We start from the raw sequence: 20,361 nt of genomic DNA on the forward strand, positions 1-20,361 counted from the left end.
TCAAGGCCCACTCTGAGCATGGAGCCTACTTGGAATTTTTTAAATGTAATTTTTAATAATAATAAGAAGAAGAAGAAGGGAAAGAAGCTAATATATAGATGCCAGAATTGGTCATCAAAAACTTGGTGACTGCTTGAATTTATGAGATGGAAAGAGACAGTATTAATTTGAAGGGAAAAAAATGTTTCTTCTATAATATCAACTATAACAATACAGAGTGTGGGGAAGTATATATAGCTGGAAAGAAACTGGAGACAAATTATGGACCAAATATAAGAAAGAAGCAAATATGGAGGCTGAAAACACTAATGCCATCCTACACTGTCCAAATCCATACCCCCAGGCCAGCTATCCAGCCTCGTATACTCGCACGAAGAAGACCAGGGCTGAGGTAGGTCTGAAAACCACCACGAGGACTGGCTTAGGTAAATCATTTTTTCTTTCCAGAAGAACACGGTGAGGAACAAGACAAGCATCCTCAAACATCTGAAAGGTTATCCCATAAACGTAGAGTAGCCTTGCTGTGTTCTTCCAAAAGGCAAAAACCATGTCCAAGGTAGATGACGGCAGATTTCAAATCAATAAAATGAAGAACATCCAGACAGCTCAAGCTGACTGACCCATGGAAACACGGCATCACTGCAAAGCAGTGAGCACAAGAGCCATGTGGCTACCACAGAAGGAAGGTTAGATCACTTCAAAGATCACGTCTCATCCTAGGAGTCCATGACACTAAGCCTAGCCAACAAGGTTCTAGCCCCATCTCAGACTCAGTGAACTTAACTCATGCTACCGAAATGTGGCAGCTGCATCCAGGAATACGCCGCCAACAAGTACTTTTCAAGCTGAAAGGCCAACGAGCATTATCCTATCTCGGTTGTCCTATCCTTAATTTTCGTTGTTGCGGCTGTCCTCTTCCTTCCCAGGGAGTCATCTCCCACAAACACGGATACAAACAGACAGAAGTTTTATTCAGTGAGTTATTACCATCAGGCTCATTGACAACCACCACCTCTTGATCTTGTCTGTTCTCACTAGATTTCTTGATATTTTCTACTTCCGTCCAGTAGTCCTCCATAGAGAGTTCATCCAGAGAATCCTGAGAACCTGATCGGTCAAATGGAGGCTTTTCGGTGACTTTGGTGATCTCCTGGTTCATCGTGCACTGGCCATATTTACGGCTATAAAGTCAAAAGAAAACATGATTAATTTTAATACATGAGGAAGTAGCACAATTTCTAAAACAACACAGTACTGAGTGAACAATTTGGAAACTCTGTAAGTTCCTTAAAAAAGAACCAAAGAGATGAGTGTTTTGAAGCTATTTAACTTGAGATACCAGTGATTATAATATGTTTGTAGGATGAATAAGGAGTTTCACTGTCAAAAAACAAATACCAGTAAAAAAAAAAAATAGTGGTGTGATAAACCATTTTTCCTTTCCATTTCATGTAAGTTATTACAAGACTTCTTTTAAACCTAAAACTATTCCTAAAAAGCAACAGATTAAATCTTGATGAGGACTCCGCCTGGGTGGCTCAGTGGTTGAGCATCTGCCTTTGGCTCAGGGTGTGACCCCGGGGTCCTGGGATCGAGTCCCGCCTGCTTCTCCCTCTGCCTGTGTCTCTGCCTCTCTCTCTGTGTCTTTCATTAATAAATAAATACAATGTATAAATAAATAAATAAATAAATCTTTATCAGAGGTTATCAGTTAATTGAGACTTTAAGACAGTATCTCATATTTGTCATTTATATCTGCAAACAAAACTCAGCCCTTATACAGCAAATATCTGCAATCAATAAATGAGATACTATTTGAACTTCATTTTTATTTTTGGAACCGAAACATAAATAGAAAAATAGCATATTAAGTTTGCTGTTATGCTCTACTATAGAAGGCAACTTTTAACCTTTATTTATAAACATACCCATTAATGATATATATTTGAAAATATGGTAAAATTTCAGTTACTGGGGAAAAACATTTATTGGCAATTCTGAATACATTGCTAGGAATTACCTCTTAAACCCTTATCTCAAATATTATCTATGAAGAAAAGAATAAGTTGAATAAATGAAGGTTTTTGTATGACTTCAGGTTAACCATAATTTTTTTCTTTATATGTCCTATCCCACCTACTACTAACATTGAATTAATAGACCTTATAATAAATAAGCTTACGTATGTATATATATTGCATAGATAACAGAAACACTAAGTTTTTGTTTTATTATTTTTTATATTGAGATAGAATGGAGAAAACCCTAATTATTTAAAAAAGGAAAATTTTTGGTTATGGTACTTCCTCTTTACATTCAATTTTTTGAAAACATAATTTGAGGACAGTCCAGGTGGCTCAGTGGTTTAGCACTGCCTTCTGCCCAGGGTGTGATCCTGGGGTCCTGGGATCGAGTCCCACGTCGGGCTCCCTGCATAGAGCCTGCTTCTCCCTCTGCCTGTGTCTTTGCCCCCCCCCCCCCCCCCCCCCCCCCCCCCCCCGTGTCTCTCATGAATACATAAATAAATAAATAAATCTTTAAAAAACAAAAACAAAAAAAAACATAATTTGAGTGGGGACAATGGTTGGGGAACTAGTCTTTTGTTATTCTAATTTCAAATTGCTCTTTTATCTCCCAGGAGGATGTTAGAAGGTAATATTTTTGCTACATTGGTTTTCTCACTACACATAAGAAAATTTAAAAATACCATAAGCGTAAATTCTTTAATGGTTTGTGAACATTTTCACATTTAAACTGGCCTTTCCCTTAATCATTCAAACAGCAGGATGTAATACTACATAAGGGAGAAGGTCACTAAAGTCCGGTCAATTTGACCTAGCAGTTTAATTCCAACCGTTTTTTGTTTTTTTTTTTTTAAAGATTGTATTTACTTACTCATGAGACACAAAGAGAGAGGCAGACCCAGGCCGAGGGAGAAGCAGGCCCCTGTGGGGAGCCCAAGCCGGACTGGATCCCGGGACCCCGGGGTCACGCCCTGGGCCGAAGGCAGCCACTCAGCCACTGAGCCACCCGGGGGCCCCAATTCCAACACACAGGTGCCAAGTCACAACACTTCACTGCCTGTTGCTACAAGTAAACACAGCACGACCGACTCCTTGGAGTCATAAGCTGGGCCAGTTTCCCTCGTCAGGGACACTCGCCCTTCAACAGCGCTGCTGCACGTGCGAGTGGACGGCCCGGAACGGCTCCCGGGCAAGTGCGGGGCGGCCGTGGTGGGTGCGGGGCAGGGCTGGCAGGGGGAGGCCGGGCAGGTTTGCATGATTCCCCTCCTCCGGCCTCCACTGTCCACTGGTCGCCTCCCCGCCCTAAGGCCAGGAGCCGTCCTCCGTCCCTGGGGAGGCAGCCAGCCATCCTGATCCCACGTCCTCCGTGGCCCTGCCCTTGGCCCTGGCCCTGCCTTCAGGCCTCTCGCTTTGGAATCCACACTCCTGATGCTTAAAGTAAAATGTGAACAGAAGGCGCTCTCCTCAAAACCCTGAACTGTGGCTGTAGCCTGGACCAGCAGCCCAACCCACGCAGCCTGTCCTCGCCCGGGGCTCGAGTCTTCAAGGCCTTCTGCAGAACACCCAGGGTTGGGGTGGGGGGGGGGTTCCTCAGCAAAGGTGCAGATGCCCCGGGCCGTGCTCGTGCCCTGGATGCCCTGCAGCTTGGGCTGCTGCCCGCGCCCCCAGCGCTGGGAGACGCCAGGGTCCTGCGGAGGCCTCACGACCGGTGCCCAATACCTTGGCTTATCTGCTTGCAGAAAAGAGGTGCAGTTGAATTAAAGTACGTTAAGCTTTTCACTTCTGAAGGAATGTGTTTATTCTGGCAAGAATTTTCCAGTAAATTTCCATTAAGATAGCGGGTGCAGAAAAACCATAAGGGCGTTGAGCAACAGCATTGTTACGTAAATACCTTCTATATCAAGCCCTGCTTTCAAAACAGGCATAAAGCAAAAGTCTAATCGCCTACTGCTAATGAATAGACTCAATATTTTTACTTTAATAAGATTCAAAGCTGAATAGGTCTGTTTTTTTTTTTTTTTCTTATAATGACCTGATGATATGGAGTCATGGAATGGAGGGTTTTGTGTTTTTTTTTTTCTTTTTTTGGATTATCGGTAAATGTTGGAAGAAAAGGTTTTCTTTTTTTAAACGTCAGAGCACGGAAGCAGGGAGGAGGCAGCCATTCGGTGGTTGACTGTCCTCCCCGGCATCATGGATCCGTGGATGCTGCATTTTTCTCTAAATACGTAGCTGAACATTTTTCGATTACAGTTTACATCAATAAATGTGTTTTGTCACTTCTTTTCTTAGAATACACTCTACTTGTGAGCTCCGGGCAGGCAGGGCTGGAAGTGTGGTCCCTCTTACAACTGTCCCGGGAGGAGGCTAGTTAACCAGTCCCTCTCTTCTGTTCTGAGGGGTGTGTTATCCGATACCATGTTCGTTCTGCAAATTGGGTTTCGGAGCATAAAGTAACATCTGCTAGACATAACGATGACGCACGCGGCAGAAATATTTTATATTTCCAGAAGACCCGAGCCAACACACGGTGCTGAAATCAAAGAAACGCCAGGGTCTGTCCCCCCAGGCAACTATCAATTATCCCACCTGACTCACCGGCAAACAACTGTTCTATGTTTTTCTTATGTGCCCCCCAGAATCCCACATGCCAGTCATCCCAGGGCCGCCCTGCGGGAACCGTCACATTTCTCACCTTGTACAGCTCTGACAACAGAACTGGACCCTGTCCTCTGAAAGAAGTGGCTTCCGTGGGCCCATGCCCCCATGCGGCCCGCGTGCCCCCGTACCCCCGTGTCATGGTTGGGCCTGCCCTCCTGGGCGCCAACCTCATCAGCAAATAGTAACTTCACAGACCCTTATGGGCCTTCAGGGAACATCCCTTCTTCTTCTTCTAGCGAGCAGGTTCTTATGCTGTGTTTACAAAAAGCGGGGCTTTGTCCTATTCTCCCCAGGTATATTTTATCCCGTTCACTGGTTTTCCCCCTGGTCAGTGAATCTCAAATGCACTGGTATCATTCATGCCTCTTACTTATACTGGCTTAGAGAACGGTAAATTGGTCTGACACGATCAGTTCTTCCCAGGGAGGTGGAAGGTGCTGGGTCTGCTAGAAGGAAACATGCTGACGGGTGACTTATCCCAGGACCAACGCAGAGAAATGACATGCAGATACCTGGGGCTGGGTGCCATAAGGACCAAACGATTCAGGATCTCCTGAACTATCTCTTTGATTTTGGAGAAATCATTTGACTTCTCTGACTTTTCCTACCTATAAAATGGGAAAAATACCAATAGCCTCGACTGCTTTGTGTGCTGTGAGTTACCAAGCGGGAATGCCTCCAGGAATGCCGCCTGGGTAACCCCCAAGAGGGCACACCACTTAGTATCACTCTGACCTGTAAAACTGCTAACTATAAATAACTGCTCCTCCCACACTGGAATAAGGTCACCTTTGGCCTCTTCTAAGGTTCAGAAAAAATACTTGACCTGTAGGACAGCCATGCTTGAACATGCTGCTCTCAAGACCTGTTCTGCGTTTAAAAATTTTCAAGGACTCCCAAAGAGCTTTTGCTTAAGTAGGTTATATCTATTGATATGTACGCTATTAGCTATTATAATTGGAAAGAAAAATTAAAATACTAATTATTTAAAAAGAATAATCAACATCTTAATATAAGATACTTTGGGGAGGGGGCGGGGACCTATTTTCCATACAAAAAAAAAGAAAGAAAAAAGTAGTGAGATGAGTAGCATTGTTTTACATTTTTTGAAACTGTCTTTAAAGCCTGGCCTAATAGAAGACATGTGGGTTCTCACATCTGCCTCTGCATTCAATCTTTTATGATACTGCACATCGTGTCGTCTCTGGGAAACTCTGCTGTGTTCTCATGAGAGAATGAGACTGAAAAAGGCCAATAACGTCTTTGTGTTCCTATGAAAACAGTTGTGATCTCCTGGACTCCTAAAAGGGTCTTGAGACAGCCTCCCCTCCCCCGCAGGTGTGCCAGGACAACACTTTGAAAACCACTGTTCTAGGATTTCTCAAAAACAACACCTAATGGATCTCAAAAAGCCCTTCTCAATTCTACGGGCAACGCTCCAGAAAGCCTTACTGAAAGACACAGCCATGCCTTCCCGGTGACTCTTGACCTACTTCTTTGTTTATTTTAGTTTAGTTTTACAGCCTTTCATCAAAACTGGGACTTGTTCCAATGATATAACCATATTTAATTTATACTTCAATGACAAAGGATAGAACGTCATTCTAAAACCCTTGCCTTGCCAATGTCTTTCATCATTTGCTTTTATTTATCATGTATAAGAGGCTGAGCCCCCCTGTGGACCAGGGTATTTGAAAATGCGCATTTTCCTTAACACTCCTTTCTCATGCATACCTCTCTTCTTCAACCATCTTAAGGCAAATTTACTTGGAATGAGGACCTTATCTTTGAACTCAAATTTACCTATGTGGTCCAATCTCTACCTTCTGGACCTCACCCTGTCAAGAGTCCTGCTGCTATACGCATCAGTGTGTCGCTCATTCTGCACCTTCTAGAGGCACCTGTGTGGACTAAAGTCTGCTTTCTTGAAGTCCTTTGGATGCTGGGATTTGGTCTTGCTCTATTTTTTTCACAAGATCCTCTCTAAAAGAGCTACACTTTCTGGCATGCTCCTTATCCCAAAGTTCACTTCCGGTGCACAGAAAGAAGCCCAGTGGGTTGGGAGACAAACGGAATAAGACTATTTTTGTTTTCTTTCTTGTTCTGTTTGTAATGCACCAAAGGAAAAAAAAAAATCCCCAAATAAGTTCTTACGCCATAACTCACCCTCAACCATAATGACCAAGTGTATTTTAGATAAAGCCATATTTACCGAAGCAGGCACTTTAGAAGGGTTTTGGACCCTAGGGACTCAAAGCTATCCTATCATTTTCTAGATGAGGTAATGAGGCCCAAGGGTTGAATTTTCCCAGAGTCTTGGTAGAACCAAGATTAGTGTCCTCACTTCTTCTTCAGTAGTCATTTTATTATACCAAATAGACTAGAAAGCGTAGAATTTACTTTTTTTTTTTCATCAGACGCCCGGATCTTCCTCAGTTTGCATTGCACGTAGCAAAACCAAGAGTGGCGCTGACGACGGGCTCTATAATTCACGATTCCAGGTGACCGGACACTATGCAGGGAAAGTCACGATCGGCAATCAGGCCACATCAATCCCAGTGCGGGAGGCGCGGAGCGGGGACACCTGTCCTTGGACCGCGGCTGGAAGAGGTTGGGGAGCTCCCAGGTCAACTTGCTCCGCTCCTCCCTCTGTGTTCTCTCGGTTTAAAAAAAGTTAAAGACTCAAAACAACAACAAAACAAACGGAAGCAGCAGAGGGCCGCGAGCACCCGGGCCCTTCTGTCCCCTGGGGACAGTGTCCCCCACGCCGACCCCACCCCCCTGCAGGTCAGGTGCAGGTGCCGGAGCACAGAGCCCTGGGGCCCCGGGGAGGGCGGGCCATGTCATGGAGGAGGCTGCTATTGATACAGGACGCCTCTCCTGGGACAGGTAATAACGAAATCTCTGTTAATACAACACCAGACTGTGAACACTAATATCTTTTAGTTTAATAGTACTGGATAGGATACTGGTTTTACTTACTGCCCGTGGGCAGACCTCTTGCCCTCCGTAAGACTTTCACATACATATTCACATCGACTTTCCTATGCTAATAAAAACAGGGGCGCAAGGCATAGTTGGATTTAAAAAAAAAAAAAAGAAAGCCCTTTTGATAATAATTAAAGACATTGGCATAATCTGGAAGAAATGTGGGCATTATTATTAAACTCTTCTTGCCTCTTTCTGATTATTTATTATTTATTTATTTATTTATTTATTTATTTATTTATTTATTTATTGAGAGAGAGAGAAAACAGGAGCATGAGCCCAGGTGGGGGCAGATGCACAGGGAGAGAACGTCAAGCCGTTCCACGCCTGGCACAGGGCCGGAGGCAAGGCGCACTCTCATGACCCTGAGATCATGACCTGAGCAGAAATCAAGAGTTGGACACTTCATGGATTCAGCCACCCAGGCGCCCCGTTGTGATTATTTGCTGACATAAGGTTGAGAGATCACCTCATGTGTCAGGGGGCCACGGAAGTATGCATCCACCTTCCACCAGCCCGCAGAAGAAAGGCCACAGACACCGGAAGAACACGTTCAAAGTGGAAGGATCTCCGTGTTTATGCTCCATACAATAAATAGGAAGAGGATATTCATACATTATTTCAAAAGGACACTAACGAATAGTAATGAAACAACTGAAAACAGCAGCAGCAGCAGCAGCATGACAACTACTGGGATAAGAAAGAAGAAACCTGCTCCGCTTCGGCTGCAAAGTGTGATTTTATGGAGAGCTCCAAATGACCTTCAAATACCATAACGTTCCACCCATAAGTACTGAAGGCCAGGAAGTGTTTTTATAAGCCAGGTGCTGAAAGTCAGCTCTGCCGAGGAGATAGAGGGGGTGGAGAAATAATTTTCAGCTAATCAAATAATTTAGCCAAGCTTAGAAACAATTCATCCGTTATGTTTTCACAGCATGTCTCTTCCGCTCTTCAGTTACAAAGTAGAATATGTGACTATTGGAGAGCAATTTCTTTCTCTTTAAATGAGATTATCTAAGACCTCTTTTTTTCCCTAGTATGTTTTAGAATCTCAGCTGACCCAACACAAGATACGTGAATGCAGGTTAGACTCAAACGATACACTAAAAATAAGAACACGGGGAACTCAAGGTCATTTCTAATTGTAAAATACTTCGGGGGGGGGGCGGGGCAACAGACTGTAAGCCTAACATTTGAAGGGAAACAAAACAAAAGAAAAATCCCACCACCATATGTGTTTTCAATAAAAGCCACTGAGCTCTGTTTGGAGTTCAGGAACAGGGCTCAGGGGGCATAATCAGTGTCCTCTTTATATTAACCTGATGTGACCATGAGGGATGGGTTAAGGGTTTTATGGGAAGAAATGAAGGGAACCCTGGGAGGGAATGCAGAAGGCAAAGAAAAAAAAAAAAAAAAGAAGAAGAAAACATGACTAAAGCTATTCCTAGCCTTATCACATCCTCCAGCTGAATTATGGGCATGCTGAGCTCCAGTACAAATGCCCCCCACAGGCACATCAAATTCTCGGAGGATTAAGTCCTCCAAACTGGAAGTATATGAACAAGGCACTGTCAGAGTCTCCCGCTGTCACCAGGCTCATGCTGGCCTACTGTTTACTTGCTGCTCACGTGGGTGGCAAAATGCCCACTTGACCAAAAGCAATATGGCATCTGGGTCTAAAATGTCATTTCACATGGGAGTTTGGAACAGGCCAGGAAGTCCACCAGAAGCTGAAGCCCTTGAGAGTTCCCTTCCTGGACATGGCCAGGGCTGCTGGCACTCTGTAGAGAACTGGTACTAAATCAACGTTCAGCTCAAGGATTCTCAGCTCTGGTCTCCCGTTGCCATCTCTCCTGCTCTCCTCTCCTGTCCCCATCGTTCGACACCTGGATTCTCCTTTCTGCACACATTCCCCACAAAGAAACCATCCAGGTTGATTGATTTCTGCTTTTTTTTCCAAAAGGCCAGCTGCTGGATCACCTTCAGGAGCCCTGCAATCTGCACTGGCCAAGGCTCCCAGGACCTCACATCCCAGCTAGGTCTTGTACCGATGACCCTCCTTGCCAGAAAAGAGAGAGTAGAAGAACCAACCATAGTCTCTTAGGAGACTAAGAGTGGACAAGATTGGCCAATAGGCTACAGAACAGAGAAAAGAGCCTCTAGAGACCAGGACAGAGTCTGAGTAGGTTCTAAAGGGAAACTATGAAAGGATTAAGAGGGTGTGGGTCCCACCGGGGCAGAAGGCGGTTTCTGTGCCGTGTTCACCAAAACAGTGAGGATGAGCGACGGCATCCAAGACGAGCTTCCTTACTATCTTAACAGGGTTAGTCTTCAGAGACTCAAGTTGTCACATAATTTACAGGGAAGATTCACGACTCAGAATTGTTTTCTGGTTCTTTGTTTCCTTTGCCTTTTTTTCCCCCCCCCCACTGTTGTTTGAGGGCCAACTACTAAGGAGTCCTACCTTGGGGCGCCTGGGTGACAGTTTCAGGGAAACCGACTCTTGGTTTGGGCTCAGGTCATGATATCAGGGTCATGAGATCTGGCCCCATGTCGAGCTCTGCACTCAGAACGGAGTGTGCTGGAGATTCTCTCTCCCTCCCCCCTCCTACTTGTGCACACGTTCTCTCTCTAAAAATATATAAATCTTTAAAAAAAGGAAGGGTGTTTCCCACCTCATAATAGACTTATCTGCTGAAGCAGGTTCCATGAAGTAAAATGCGTAGCTTTTAAAAGAATTACTTGTGAAGCTCTAAGCATATGCCAACCACTCTAATACAAGAATGTTAATTTCTTAATCCGAGAGCTTTATGAATAAAAAGTTCCACTGAACAACAATGCGTACATTTATTCATTGGTCTTCCTTCATTATGGATCTCAGTCAGAATTCTGTATTTAAGCTTTATTTCTTAAAAACTGTGATTATGATTTAATCATGAAATTAATCCACACAATGAAATATATTTTCCATTTCAAGTAGTAGATACTAAAAAGAACAGTGCGACTGGAATGAAGTCAATACCCCAGTGTTTTGGTGGAATGATGCTCTAGAGCTTGGGTTCTTGTTTATTAATAATAAACAGATCGCATCACTGTGATTCACACATTCAGTCAACAAATACCGACTCCACATTAACTGTAAGGTCCTAAACCTGTGGGTGTCCAAAGAAACACAAGACTTCACCTCTGATCCTGGAGAGTACACATGTCCTATCAGTGCAGATAAAACATGTGGAAAAATAACAATACAAGGCAGCGTCAGCCCCGTGCTCTGAGGAGGGCAGCAGCAGGTGCTTGCAGGGCTCACTTCTAGTTAAACAAAGACAAACACACAGATGCCAAAAAAGTGTTAAGAAATTGCTGCAGCACAGTGAGAGTAGGTAGGCAGGGAGATTCCAGTCTCTTGCTATACCTCATTCTAATTCTATAAAGCTCTCCCCAGAGCCAACCATGTCTTCCTGTTATTTGATTCAAATTTACTTCCAACTTAAGCCCATTTCCTCTGAGCAAATAAAGAATTAATCAGTGTCCTCTTTATATTAACCCCTTTGTTGGGAACAGTTTTTAGTCCTTCCTACATCTACATACATTGGGGTGGCCCATGAATACCATTCCTTTACTTTCTCCACCTATAGCTTAAACATCAACATCTTAGAAATACACCCTATAGCACGCACGCTTAAAGAGCATCTGAATCGTGAAGAACTACCTACAGGTAACTGCATATCCTCCTAAAAATTTCCCTTTCGGCCTTTTTCAGATTGGCTTCTTGCCCTGCAACTGAAACCCCCAAGCTGATGTTGATTTTAGAAACAAGACCCCTTTTAGGCCCATGTGGGTGGTCCTTGGCACAGATACCAGAGTTGGAAACCTAATCATAAATGTTTTCTCTTCCTGGCCGAGGCAAGTGAGCACTGTTATTAATTGCTTTCCATGGCTCTGCTTTCTTTTTTAAAAAGCCTTTGCTGATCATTTGCATTAATATTATGCTAATAAAAGTAAGGGAATGCTAACTAATTCAGTCTCTTTAGTAGTAACTAAGGATCAGAAAGAGAGGGAGAGAGAAAGGTAATTTGCATATTTTCATGATTGGAGCGAACTGGCATTTAAATACTCGTAACCACTTTTGAAGAGAAATAATAATATATGTTGGGCCAGCCTGAGCAGAAGTAATTTCTCAGGTGGAACCATCTAAAACCAAGTATTTCAGGATACATTCTGCTTCTAAGCATGAATATCAGATGACAAGGATGAGCCTTCAAACACAGAGCAACCATCTGCATCATAAATACGTTTCAGTTCCTCTCTGCAGAAGGAATTCATTCACTGTTGAAGGCCATTCACTTCCACTTCTGACTGCTTATTCCTCAAAAAGCTTCCAAGTACCGTGAGAACAATGATTAAAAGAAGATCTTTCCATCTGCACCGCATTAGGGCTGCAAGACAGCCCCTCCTGCAGAAACAGCTTCTGCATAATTCATCGTGCCATTTTAAACCCTAATCAGTGACTTGCAATAAGCTATGAAGAGAGTGGAGAGGAGAAACACGTTCCCTGGCTACGTCCTGAGCATTCACTCACCCCTCACTTTGGGACACGGCTCCACGAATCGTAGCGTGTGTGTCAGCATGTACACACACTTCATCTTACGCCCAGAGGCTCTTACTGCCCCCCTGAAGGGATGTCATCACTCCTAGGCCATAGCAATGTTCCAAGAAAGAATATTTCTTAGATTATCATCATAGGATAGTTCAGGAAAGAAGATTCTACTGGAAGACAGAAGTTGGTCCAACTCCAGCTCTGCCGTTCTTTATGTGAGCGTCACAGACAAGTCACTCTACATCATGAAGAATAATACCTCAAGTCTATTTCAATTTTAAGAATTATGTAACTCTAATCTGTTCACACTGATTTTGCACATACACAGCTTTAATTGAACCTGCCACTTTGCTGTAGTGTTCCATTTTCCAAAGCAGGGCCAACTGAGGCAGTGAGGAAGGGCCTCTCGACGTCCCCCACTCACCCCTCAACCTTAGAGGCTTCACTTTGATTTGATTTGAAATCCATTTAAGAACGCACTGGAAAAAGTACTTTGTGACTGCAGAAAATCAGAAAAACAACTGCTTTAAGCATCTCAAGTTTAAAAAAAAAAACTTTATAGAATCCTTCCTTAAGCTTTAAATGCTGAAGAATTAATTAGGCAGAAGGTATTAATGACAGTACGCAATGCATAGGGTTTTGACCCAGCACAAGTAGTGAGAAACTACGCTGGCAGTAGAGATGAGGATGTGGAGTGCAAATTTTATAATAAAATTTTTCACTTTCCATTTATTATCACTGCATAAACAATGGTCAAAAAAAAAAAAAGGCATTGAGTTTGTATAGATAGGTGACATTCGTATATAGCTGAAATTTGGTAAAGTCCCTAAGATTTTGCTTGGCAGTTCACTAAAGAATCAAGAGAACCCTCTCAAAAGACACTATAACCTGAAAACTGAGTTTGGTGGTGGTATCTTCAAATAAATGATTTTTTTTTTTGACATAAGCTCTATGCACAACATGGGGCTTAAACTCAAATCCCTGAGATCGAGTCACGTGTTCTACCAACGAAGCCAATCACGTACCCACAAGTCATCTTATTTTTAACTAAATAACTCATAATGATTGAAAATTTGACTGTAAACATTAAATAATTGACTAAATCTTAGAAAGCACAATTGGAACGTGGTAAGAAACCTCCCTTGTATTACTTTGAATGTGACACAAATTATTTTACAACATTGCTATCCATGTGAAATAAAAGGCAGGGGGATCCCTAGGTGGCTCAGTGGTTTAGCGCCTGCCTTTAGCCCAGGGCGCGGTCCTGGAGTCCTGGGATCGAGTCCTGCATCGGGCTCCCAGCATGGAGCCTGCTTCTCCCTCTGCCTGGGTCTCTGCCTCCCTCTACCTCTGCCTGGGTCTCTGCCTCCCTCTCCCTCTGCCTGGGTCTCTGCCTCCCTCTCCCTCTGCCTGGGTCTCTGCCTCCCATGAATAAATAAATAAAATCTTAAAAAAGAAAGAAAGAAGAAAGAAAGAAAGAAAGAAAAGAAAAGAAAAGAAAAGAAAAGAAAAGAAAAGAAAAGAAAAGAAAAGAAAAGAAAAGAAAGAGCAGGCCTCAAATTTAATTTAAACATTTTTTGGTGGCCTATTAAAGAAGGAAAAAGGGGTGCCTGGGTGGGTTAGTCGGTTAAGCACCAGACTCGATTTCAGCTCAGGTTATGATCTCAGGGTCGTGGGTCGAGCCTCACAACAGGCCCTGAGCTCAGCACAGAGTCTGCTTGTCCCTCTGCTCCCTCCCCTGCTCTCTCTCTAAAATAAATAAAACCTTTAAAAACAAAAGTAAAAAGAACCAGGTAATTGTAATAGCACACTTGGTTTAACGGAATATACCCCGAAATATTATCATCACAACATGTGATCCATATTAAAATTATTGAGATCTTTTATTCTTTTTCTCATTCTAAGTCTTCAAACTCCTGTAACTTCTGTTCACGTTCAGTCTGGACTAGCCGTATTTCAAGCGCTCACTAGTCACAGGTGGCGGGTGGCTACCTTACCGCCAGGGCAGCTGCAGAATGAACGAGGCAGGAGGCAGGTTCTCTTCCTATAGCCCCATATACACAGATGACGTAACTCCTCCTACTTCCAACATGCAAAAGCTCATGCCTGTTTGTCTACAGAATGTTCATTTTTTCATTGACTCAAAATATTTAGCGAAAAACGACTTCACACTCTACAAAACTATAGAATTCAGGTGTAGTTGAGACACGGTGGATCCTAGAATTTAGTAGGCAACAAAGACTTATGCAACAGGAACTCCCAATCGCGAGTGGTAATTGCTGTGGAAGCACAGGCTGAGGAAGGTGCAAGCTGGAGGCTGAGGACTTGGTAAAGGCTTCACCCAACAGTCACAGGGGTAGGATCTTAAAGGCCAAATGGTACTTTGGTACTTCATTAGGTAAAATATGACAAGAAAGGTGTCTAGGACAGTGGAAACTATAAAACAGAGCAACAGAAGCCTATAGAGTGAGCCCGGGGAAACTGAGTAAACTGATGTAGACAGACTGCCCTGGCTTCAAGGGAGGAACAACCAGTTGGAAGGGTTGGGGCGGTGGAGGGGGGGAGTGGTGTGTTAGGCACTGGGGGCAAAAAGCCCACAGCCAATTGTGCTGGATGTTGCATGTCCCACCAAGACGCTTGGAATGCAACCGTGGAAGGTTCGTCAACAAGGACACATCACTACCAAATCAGTGTCTAGGAAATGAAGTTCGAGAAGTGAAATACGGAGACAGCCTGGGGCTACAGCGCTCTGGAGCCAGGGGATCCCTGAGAGCCGGGTTCGGGTTTGAATCCCGAGGGCACGGGTAGAAAAGAAGTGAGAGGACAAAGTCGAGAAGCTTTTGCCAAGCAAACTCCGAGTTAAACCAAGTGGATGAAGGAAACAGAAGAAAGCAAGATAACTGCATAGTTTGTTCTTCAACGGGCAGGCGGACGCTGTCCCTGAGACAGAGATTACAGGGCAAAGGGCAGGCTTGCAGGGAACACCTGCTGAGTCTGACCCATCAGAGACCCCTGTGTGACATCAGGCTGCCCACGGCTCACAGGACGTTCTCTGGCTTCACCTGTATACCCTACTCAGAGGTCCTTGGTCACAAAGTGTGCTCCCTGTGCCAGCAGCAGTGGCACCGAGCTCAGGAAGGCAGAGTCTCCGGCCCTCAGGCCTGCTGAACCCCAGTCTGCATTTTACTACGATTCCCAGGTAACTTCCATGCACAACAAGTTAGAGAAGAACTGCTGAGATATTTGAAAATTGAAGGACGCCCGGGTGGCTGGTGAAGTGTCTGACTTCAGCACAGGTCATGACCTCGGGGTCCTGGGATGCAGCCCCACTTGGAACCCAACATGCTCTATGCTCAGCAGGGACCTTGCGTGTCCCCCTCCCACCGCTCCTCCCCCTATGCATGTACCCTCTCTCAAACAAATAAAATCTAAAAAAAAAAAAAAAAAAGAGAGAGAAAAAAATTGAGATCAGGAATTCCCAAAAGAGGTACTGACCACTGACCAAGGGAGGATGATTTTAGATGTCCACAGGATATACGTGACTTAAAACTAAGGGGGGTGGACGTGTACAGAAAACAGAACTTTAAATAGGGTAAGAGAAGCCGTGTGCTGAGGAAGTGGTCACAAGTTTGGAATTAAAATAATCGACATAAAAGCAAACAATGGTTCCCTCTTGTTAAGTCCATTTAATAAAAACTGAACCTGCACAAAGACGAGGAAGAAGAGAAAAAAGGAAACAAGACCTTTAAAAATAAAGAACCACAATGGTGAAGCCCCATTAAAGCTACAAAGATCTCTATTTACAATTAAGAAAATAAAATCACACTAATGTCCCTTAATATTCTAAAATACTGAACGAATTTGTGGAAAAGCAAATATGATGTGAGTGGAGACAGAATTAAATGGCAACGTTACGGTCGCTATTTGCTGCGATAGAGGGGACCGGATGGAGTGAGTTCTAGAACCCGAAGGCTGAGATCCAGGCTGGCCTCCCCAGATCCCACCGCACCTCCACATGCCTCTGTCCACGCTGGGTAACGGGGGCCTGGGAACCAGACCTGCTCCCCTTAGGAGATTGCCGGCTGCCACCACCTATGGTTCAAATTGGGAGTGAGCTCAGGCTGATTATTGCTTCCAAACCCTCCCAGAGCAGGAGCATGAAGAATGTGCCTTCCCCACCCTCAGCCCATCCCCAGTACTTCAGCCTGTCTCACCCACAAAGGACTTTCCTGAAGGTTTGCTAAGACCCCACAGCTCTGCAGAGCTGATTTCAAGGCCACCGAGTCTGCCTGTGTGTCTTATTTCCCAGGTGACACTGCCGCTGTTGCCCCACAACTCCCCCAGAGGGCCCGGGGCTCACCCCACACATGCTCAGAGGGCCTAGGCCTTCCCCACACGGCTCAGAGGGCCCAGGGCTCACCCAAAACTCACCCAGAGGGCCCGGGGGTCACCCCACACTCACCCAGAGGGCCCAGGGCTCACCCCACACTCGCCCAGAGGGCCCAGACCTTCCCCACACTCCCCCACAGGGCCCAGGGCTCACCCCACATTCGCCCTGAGGGCCCAGGCCTTGCCCCACACACGCCTGGAAGGCCCAGACCCTGCCCCAAAGACCCGTGTGAGCTGGGGCTCCCTGAGGCCTGGGACCCTCCAAACACTTCGTGCAGATGCCAAGTGACCAATATGGACCGTGTGTCATTTCCATCCCACGTAAAAGCCTTAGATTATGTTTGTTTGTTTTTTAAACGTGGTCTTCCCACGGGTCACAGAAGCAAGCCGAGCTGCTCCATGGGAGACGGGGCCCATGAGCGCCAGCGGGCAGGTGGTGAATGCACAGCCCAGGGGACAGGCCGCTGGGGGACGTGGGCACGGCGCCTGCTCCCGGGACACACTCTGCTCACCAGGATGTGGGCACCCTGCGAGTCCATGGGCCTCCCCCTTCCATGGGACTCCAGCCGGGTGTCGGGGTGTTCCACTCCAGGGCGAGCCCCGACCCACCGGAGGCATCGGGTGGCGACCTGCAGGGAAGGTCACTGGGACACACCGGGACGCTGCCACGCATCCGCCTGGAGACAAGACTCACCGGCCTGTGCCTGGCGCCGGCCTTCAATGCCAGCCCAGCCGGGTCCGACAGAGAGCGAGGGGCCCATGGTGGCCGGACAGGGAGGCGCCGCTGCACCCCGACTGGAAACAGCCGGGAAGCCTCCACCGTCCTGCCGCGCGCTCGCTCCGTGGGGGGAAGAAACGCAGCTCGGCTTGTTCGCCAGGAACAATAACCTCCGCAGTAAGACGAGAGCTCCCCACTGTCCTCACCACCGTCGGGCTGGCGAAGTGATGCCAGGCCGCAGCCCACACTGCGTGACCCCGGGCCGCAGCCCCCGTCCTGGGCTCTTGGTCTCCATGTGCTGAAGCTTTTGAAACCTGTCCTGGGAAAGCGCGATGCAAACGGTAGCGGAATCGGAGCTGGGGTGACCCTGGGGTCCCCAGGCCGGGAGGGGGTGTCCCACGCTGGCCGCGCGGCCCAGCCACACAGGAGGAGCAGCAGCAAGGCCTGCTAAGGGTCGCCGCGCTCACGGGCAGAGGAGGCACACAACCCACCGCCTGTGTAGCACGCAGACAAAGGCGCGGGTTCAAGCCCCGCAGAGACCTCACCGCCCTGCCCCCAGCCTCAGGGCCGGGCATGCGCAGGGCAGGAACTCGGGTGGCGGGGCCATGGGGCAGGCGGGCGGCCTAACCGAGCACCCTCCACTGAACGCTGAACGCACATTACTCTTCCACTTTATCAGCAGGGCAATAAAGATAGGCAACAGATACTCTTTTATCGATACTTATTTTTCCCTCCGTGAACTTTGACAGCCCAACCCGCTGCTCCAGGCGGGTCTAGAGGGCAACCAAGCTAGGACGGCCCGGCACATATCCTCCAGCGCGGCCACCGCCGGACAGGAAGAAGGAAAAGAAAAGCCGTTGAGACTAGAACTTGGCCGGGCACCCGCGGGGCCACGTCCGGCTGGCAAAAATGTGTTTGGCCAGCAGGGTGTCGCTCACGCTTGTAGGTCCGCATCTTTCTCTGGAGACCTGTGTCCCGGGCTGGCCCTGCGATCACGGACACGCTCCCAGGGTGCCAAGGGCCCTGCGTGTCGCGCTCCGTGCGGGACCCTGGGGGGCGGCCTCCACCGGACTGCATGGGTGTCAAGGCCCTGAACTAGCATGACCCCCGACCTCAAAGCCACCACTGGCCACCGTGCGAGAATAACCCTCCTTCCGTGGAGAAGGAAGGGAAAGCAGCGGTTCAGGGAGGGGCGCTGGTAGCTCTGGTCCTTCCTCCATCAGGAGAGCGCACTGGTACTTTGATCACCTGACCTCAGTGGATCCGGATTATTTCCTCATTTGTAGGAGCAGGCAAGTTGGGACGCCTACTAGGATTCCCCGCACTCCCCACCCCAAAAGGTCCTGCGAGAGGTCTCTTGCTCTGACCGTGTACAAACATGTGGATTTTCCCAGACAGAGGGATATTACCAAAAAGGGGAACATGAGAGACTTTAGGGGGCCGCGTGGACTAGAGCTCGATACGTGTGCCATCTTCCATGAGATCTGAGGCAGGTTCCCTAAAACCCCGAGAGCCGCTGTTTCCTTCCATTCACTCATTTACTCAAAACGATTTGCTGAGCATCAGTTACGCATGAGGCACCTTCTAAATGCCAGGGATCCCACAGTGAACAAAACCGAGTCTCCCCTCCCACAAAGTTCGCATTCTAGTGTTGAGGAGACGGAAAAGAAGACAAAACATTTATAACCTGTCGGTGGGGGTGGGGGGGGAGGGGGGGACGCTATGCAAATAGATGAAGAGGGTGGGGGCGGGAGGGTGCAGGGTTGGAGACAGCGAGGCAAGACTCCCCGGGGAGACCCTGCGCACAGGCCTCAACGGAGGGGGCGCAGAGCAGGTGTAGCCGTGAGGGGACTTGGAACAGACCGCTCCAGACAACACACCCAGGGGTTATTAAAATTCAGTGATGCGACAAGCAGAGCTCCTGACAGCAGCGATAAGCTCGTTTCTTCCTGTCCCTTCCCCTCCCTGAGCAGCACCGTCGTCGTGGGGAGCTGCTGTCGGCCTTTGTAGCGGCACCAAACATACGAAAGCAAAGCAGGCCAAGGTGGGGACGCCTCATGTCTGATTCTGTGTAATTGATGACAGCCACGCGGGAGAGCCACATCATTCCTCAACTGCGCTCGGAGGAAAACTCTTTCATAATCAGGTGTATTCCCCCCCCCGCCGCCCCCCAACGGGGGTGCATATGTACGCTGGGCTCTCCCGGGAGGGCAGGCGGCAGCGTGTGGAGGTTGAGAGCACGGTCTCCGTGTCACAAAAGCCTGGGTCACATCCCAGCTCTCTGTTTGCTACCTGCATGGCCTCGGTCACGTGACTCAGCCTCCCTGGATCTCATGTTCTTTCACCTGTAGATTGGGGCCCAAAACCACCACCGCCTTTCAGGGTCAGAGTGGGACGTGGATGAGCTGATGTCCACGAAACACACAGGACTTAAAGAACAGGGGTCCACAATGCGTAGCCACGTCTATCGGAGCTTCAGATTGTGAAGTGACAGATATCCATTCTGATCAAGAGGAGAATTTCACAAGAAACCTGCTGGGAGATCCAGCCCCCGGGAAGAATGCCCCCAAACCAGGCCCCGGAGTGGCCCGAGGACGCTGTGGGGCAGCGGGTGATGCAGCACAGGCCACCGACACCCACCGCACCCGACACTGTCCCGACTTGCAGTGAAAGGACAGCCCCACCTCCCAGGAAAGCTCAGAGAGCAATGCCCCAAATCAGAACGGATGCTCCCATGTTGAGCAGCCTCAAGAACGGCAGGTGTCCAACCCCGTTCTCACTGAGCCCCCTTAGGAGCACGTGCTGGCTCCTCCTCCCCATCCCCGGCCTGGAGGCCCTCTGCTCCAGGAGGCCTTCCCACCGGCTTCCTGCTCCCTCTCCCCCGCAGCGCATCCTCTCACAAGGTGCCTCATTAAAAACTGGTCTACACCTGGACTATAAATACTCATATACAAACAGACACAAATCCTTTTGGGAATACACGG

General features: G+C 47.3%; 1 protein-coding gene across 1 annotated transcript in view; it reads right to left on the reverse strand.

The window, feature by feature from the left end:
* The window catches only part of ARHGAP18 (Rho GTPase activating protein 18), a 118,846-nt gene that overhangs the window by 56,326 nt on the left and 42,159 nt on the right, over positions 1-20,361 (reverse strand). Inside the window, 1 exon segment of the mRNA NM_001286967.1 lies at positions 988-1,181. Within this exon segment, the coding sequence (NP_001273896.1) occupies positions 988-1,181 (194 nt within the window).

This window comes from Canis lupus, chromosome 1, assembly GCF_011100685.1.
Source record: "Canis lupus familiaris isolate Mischka breed German Shepherd chromosome 1, alternate assembly UU_Cfam_GSD_1.0, whole genome shotgun sequence".
In the NCBI taxonomy this organism is placed as follows: Eukaryota; Metazoa; Chordata; class Mammalia; order Carnivora; family Canidae; genus Canis; species Canis lupus.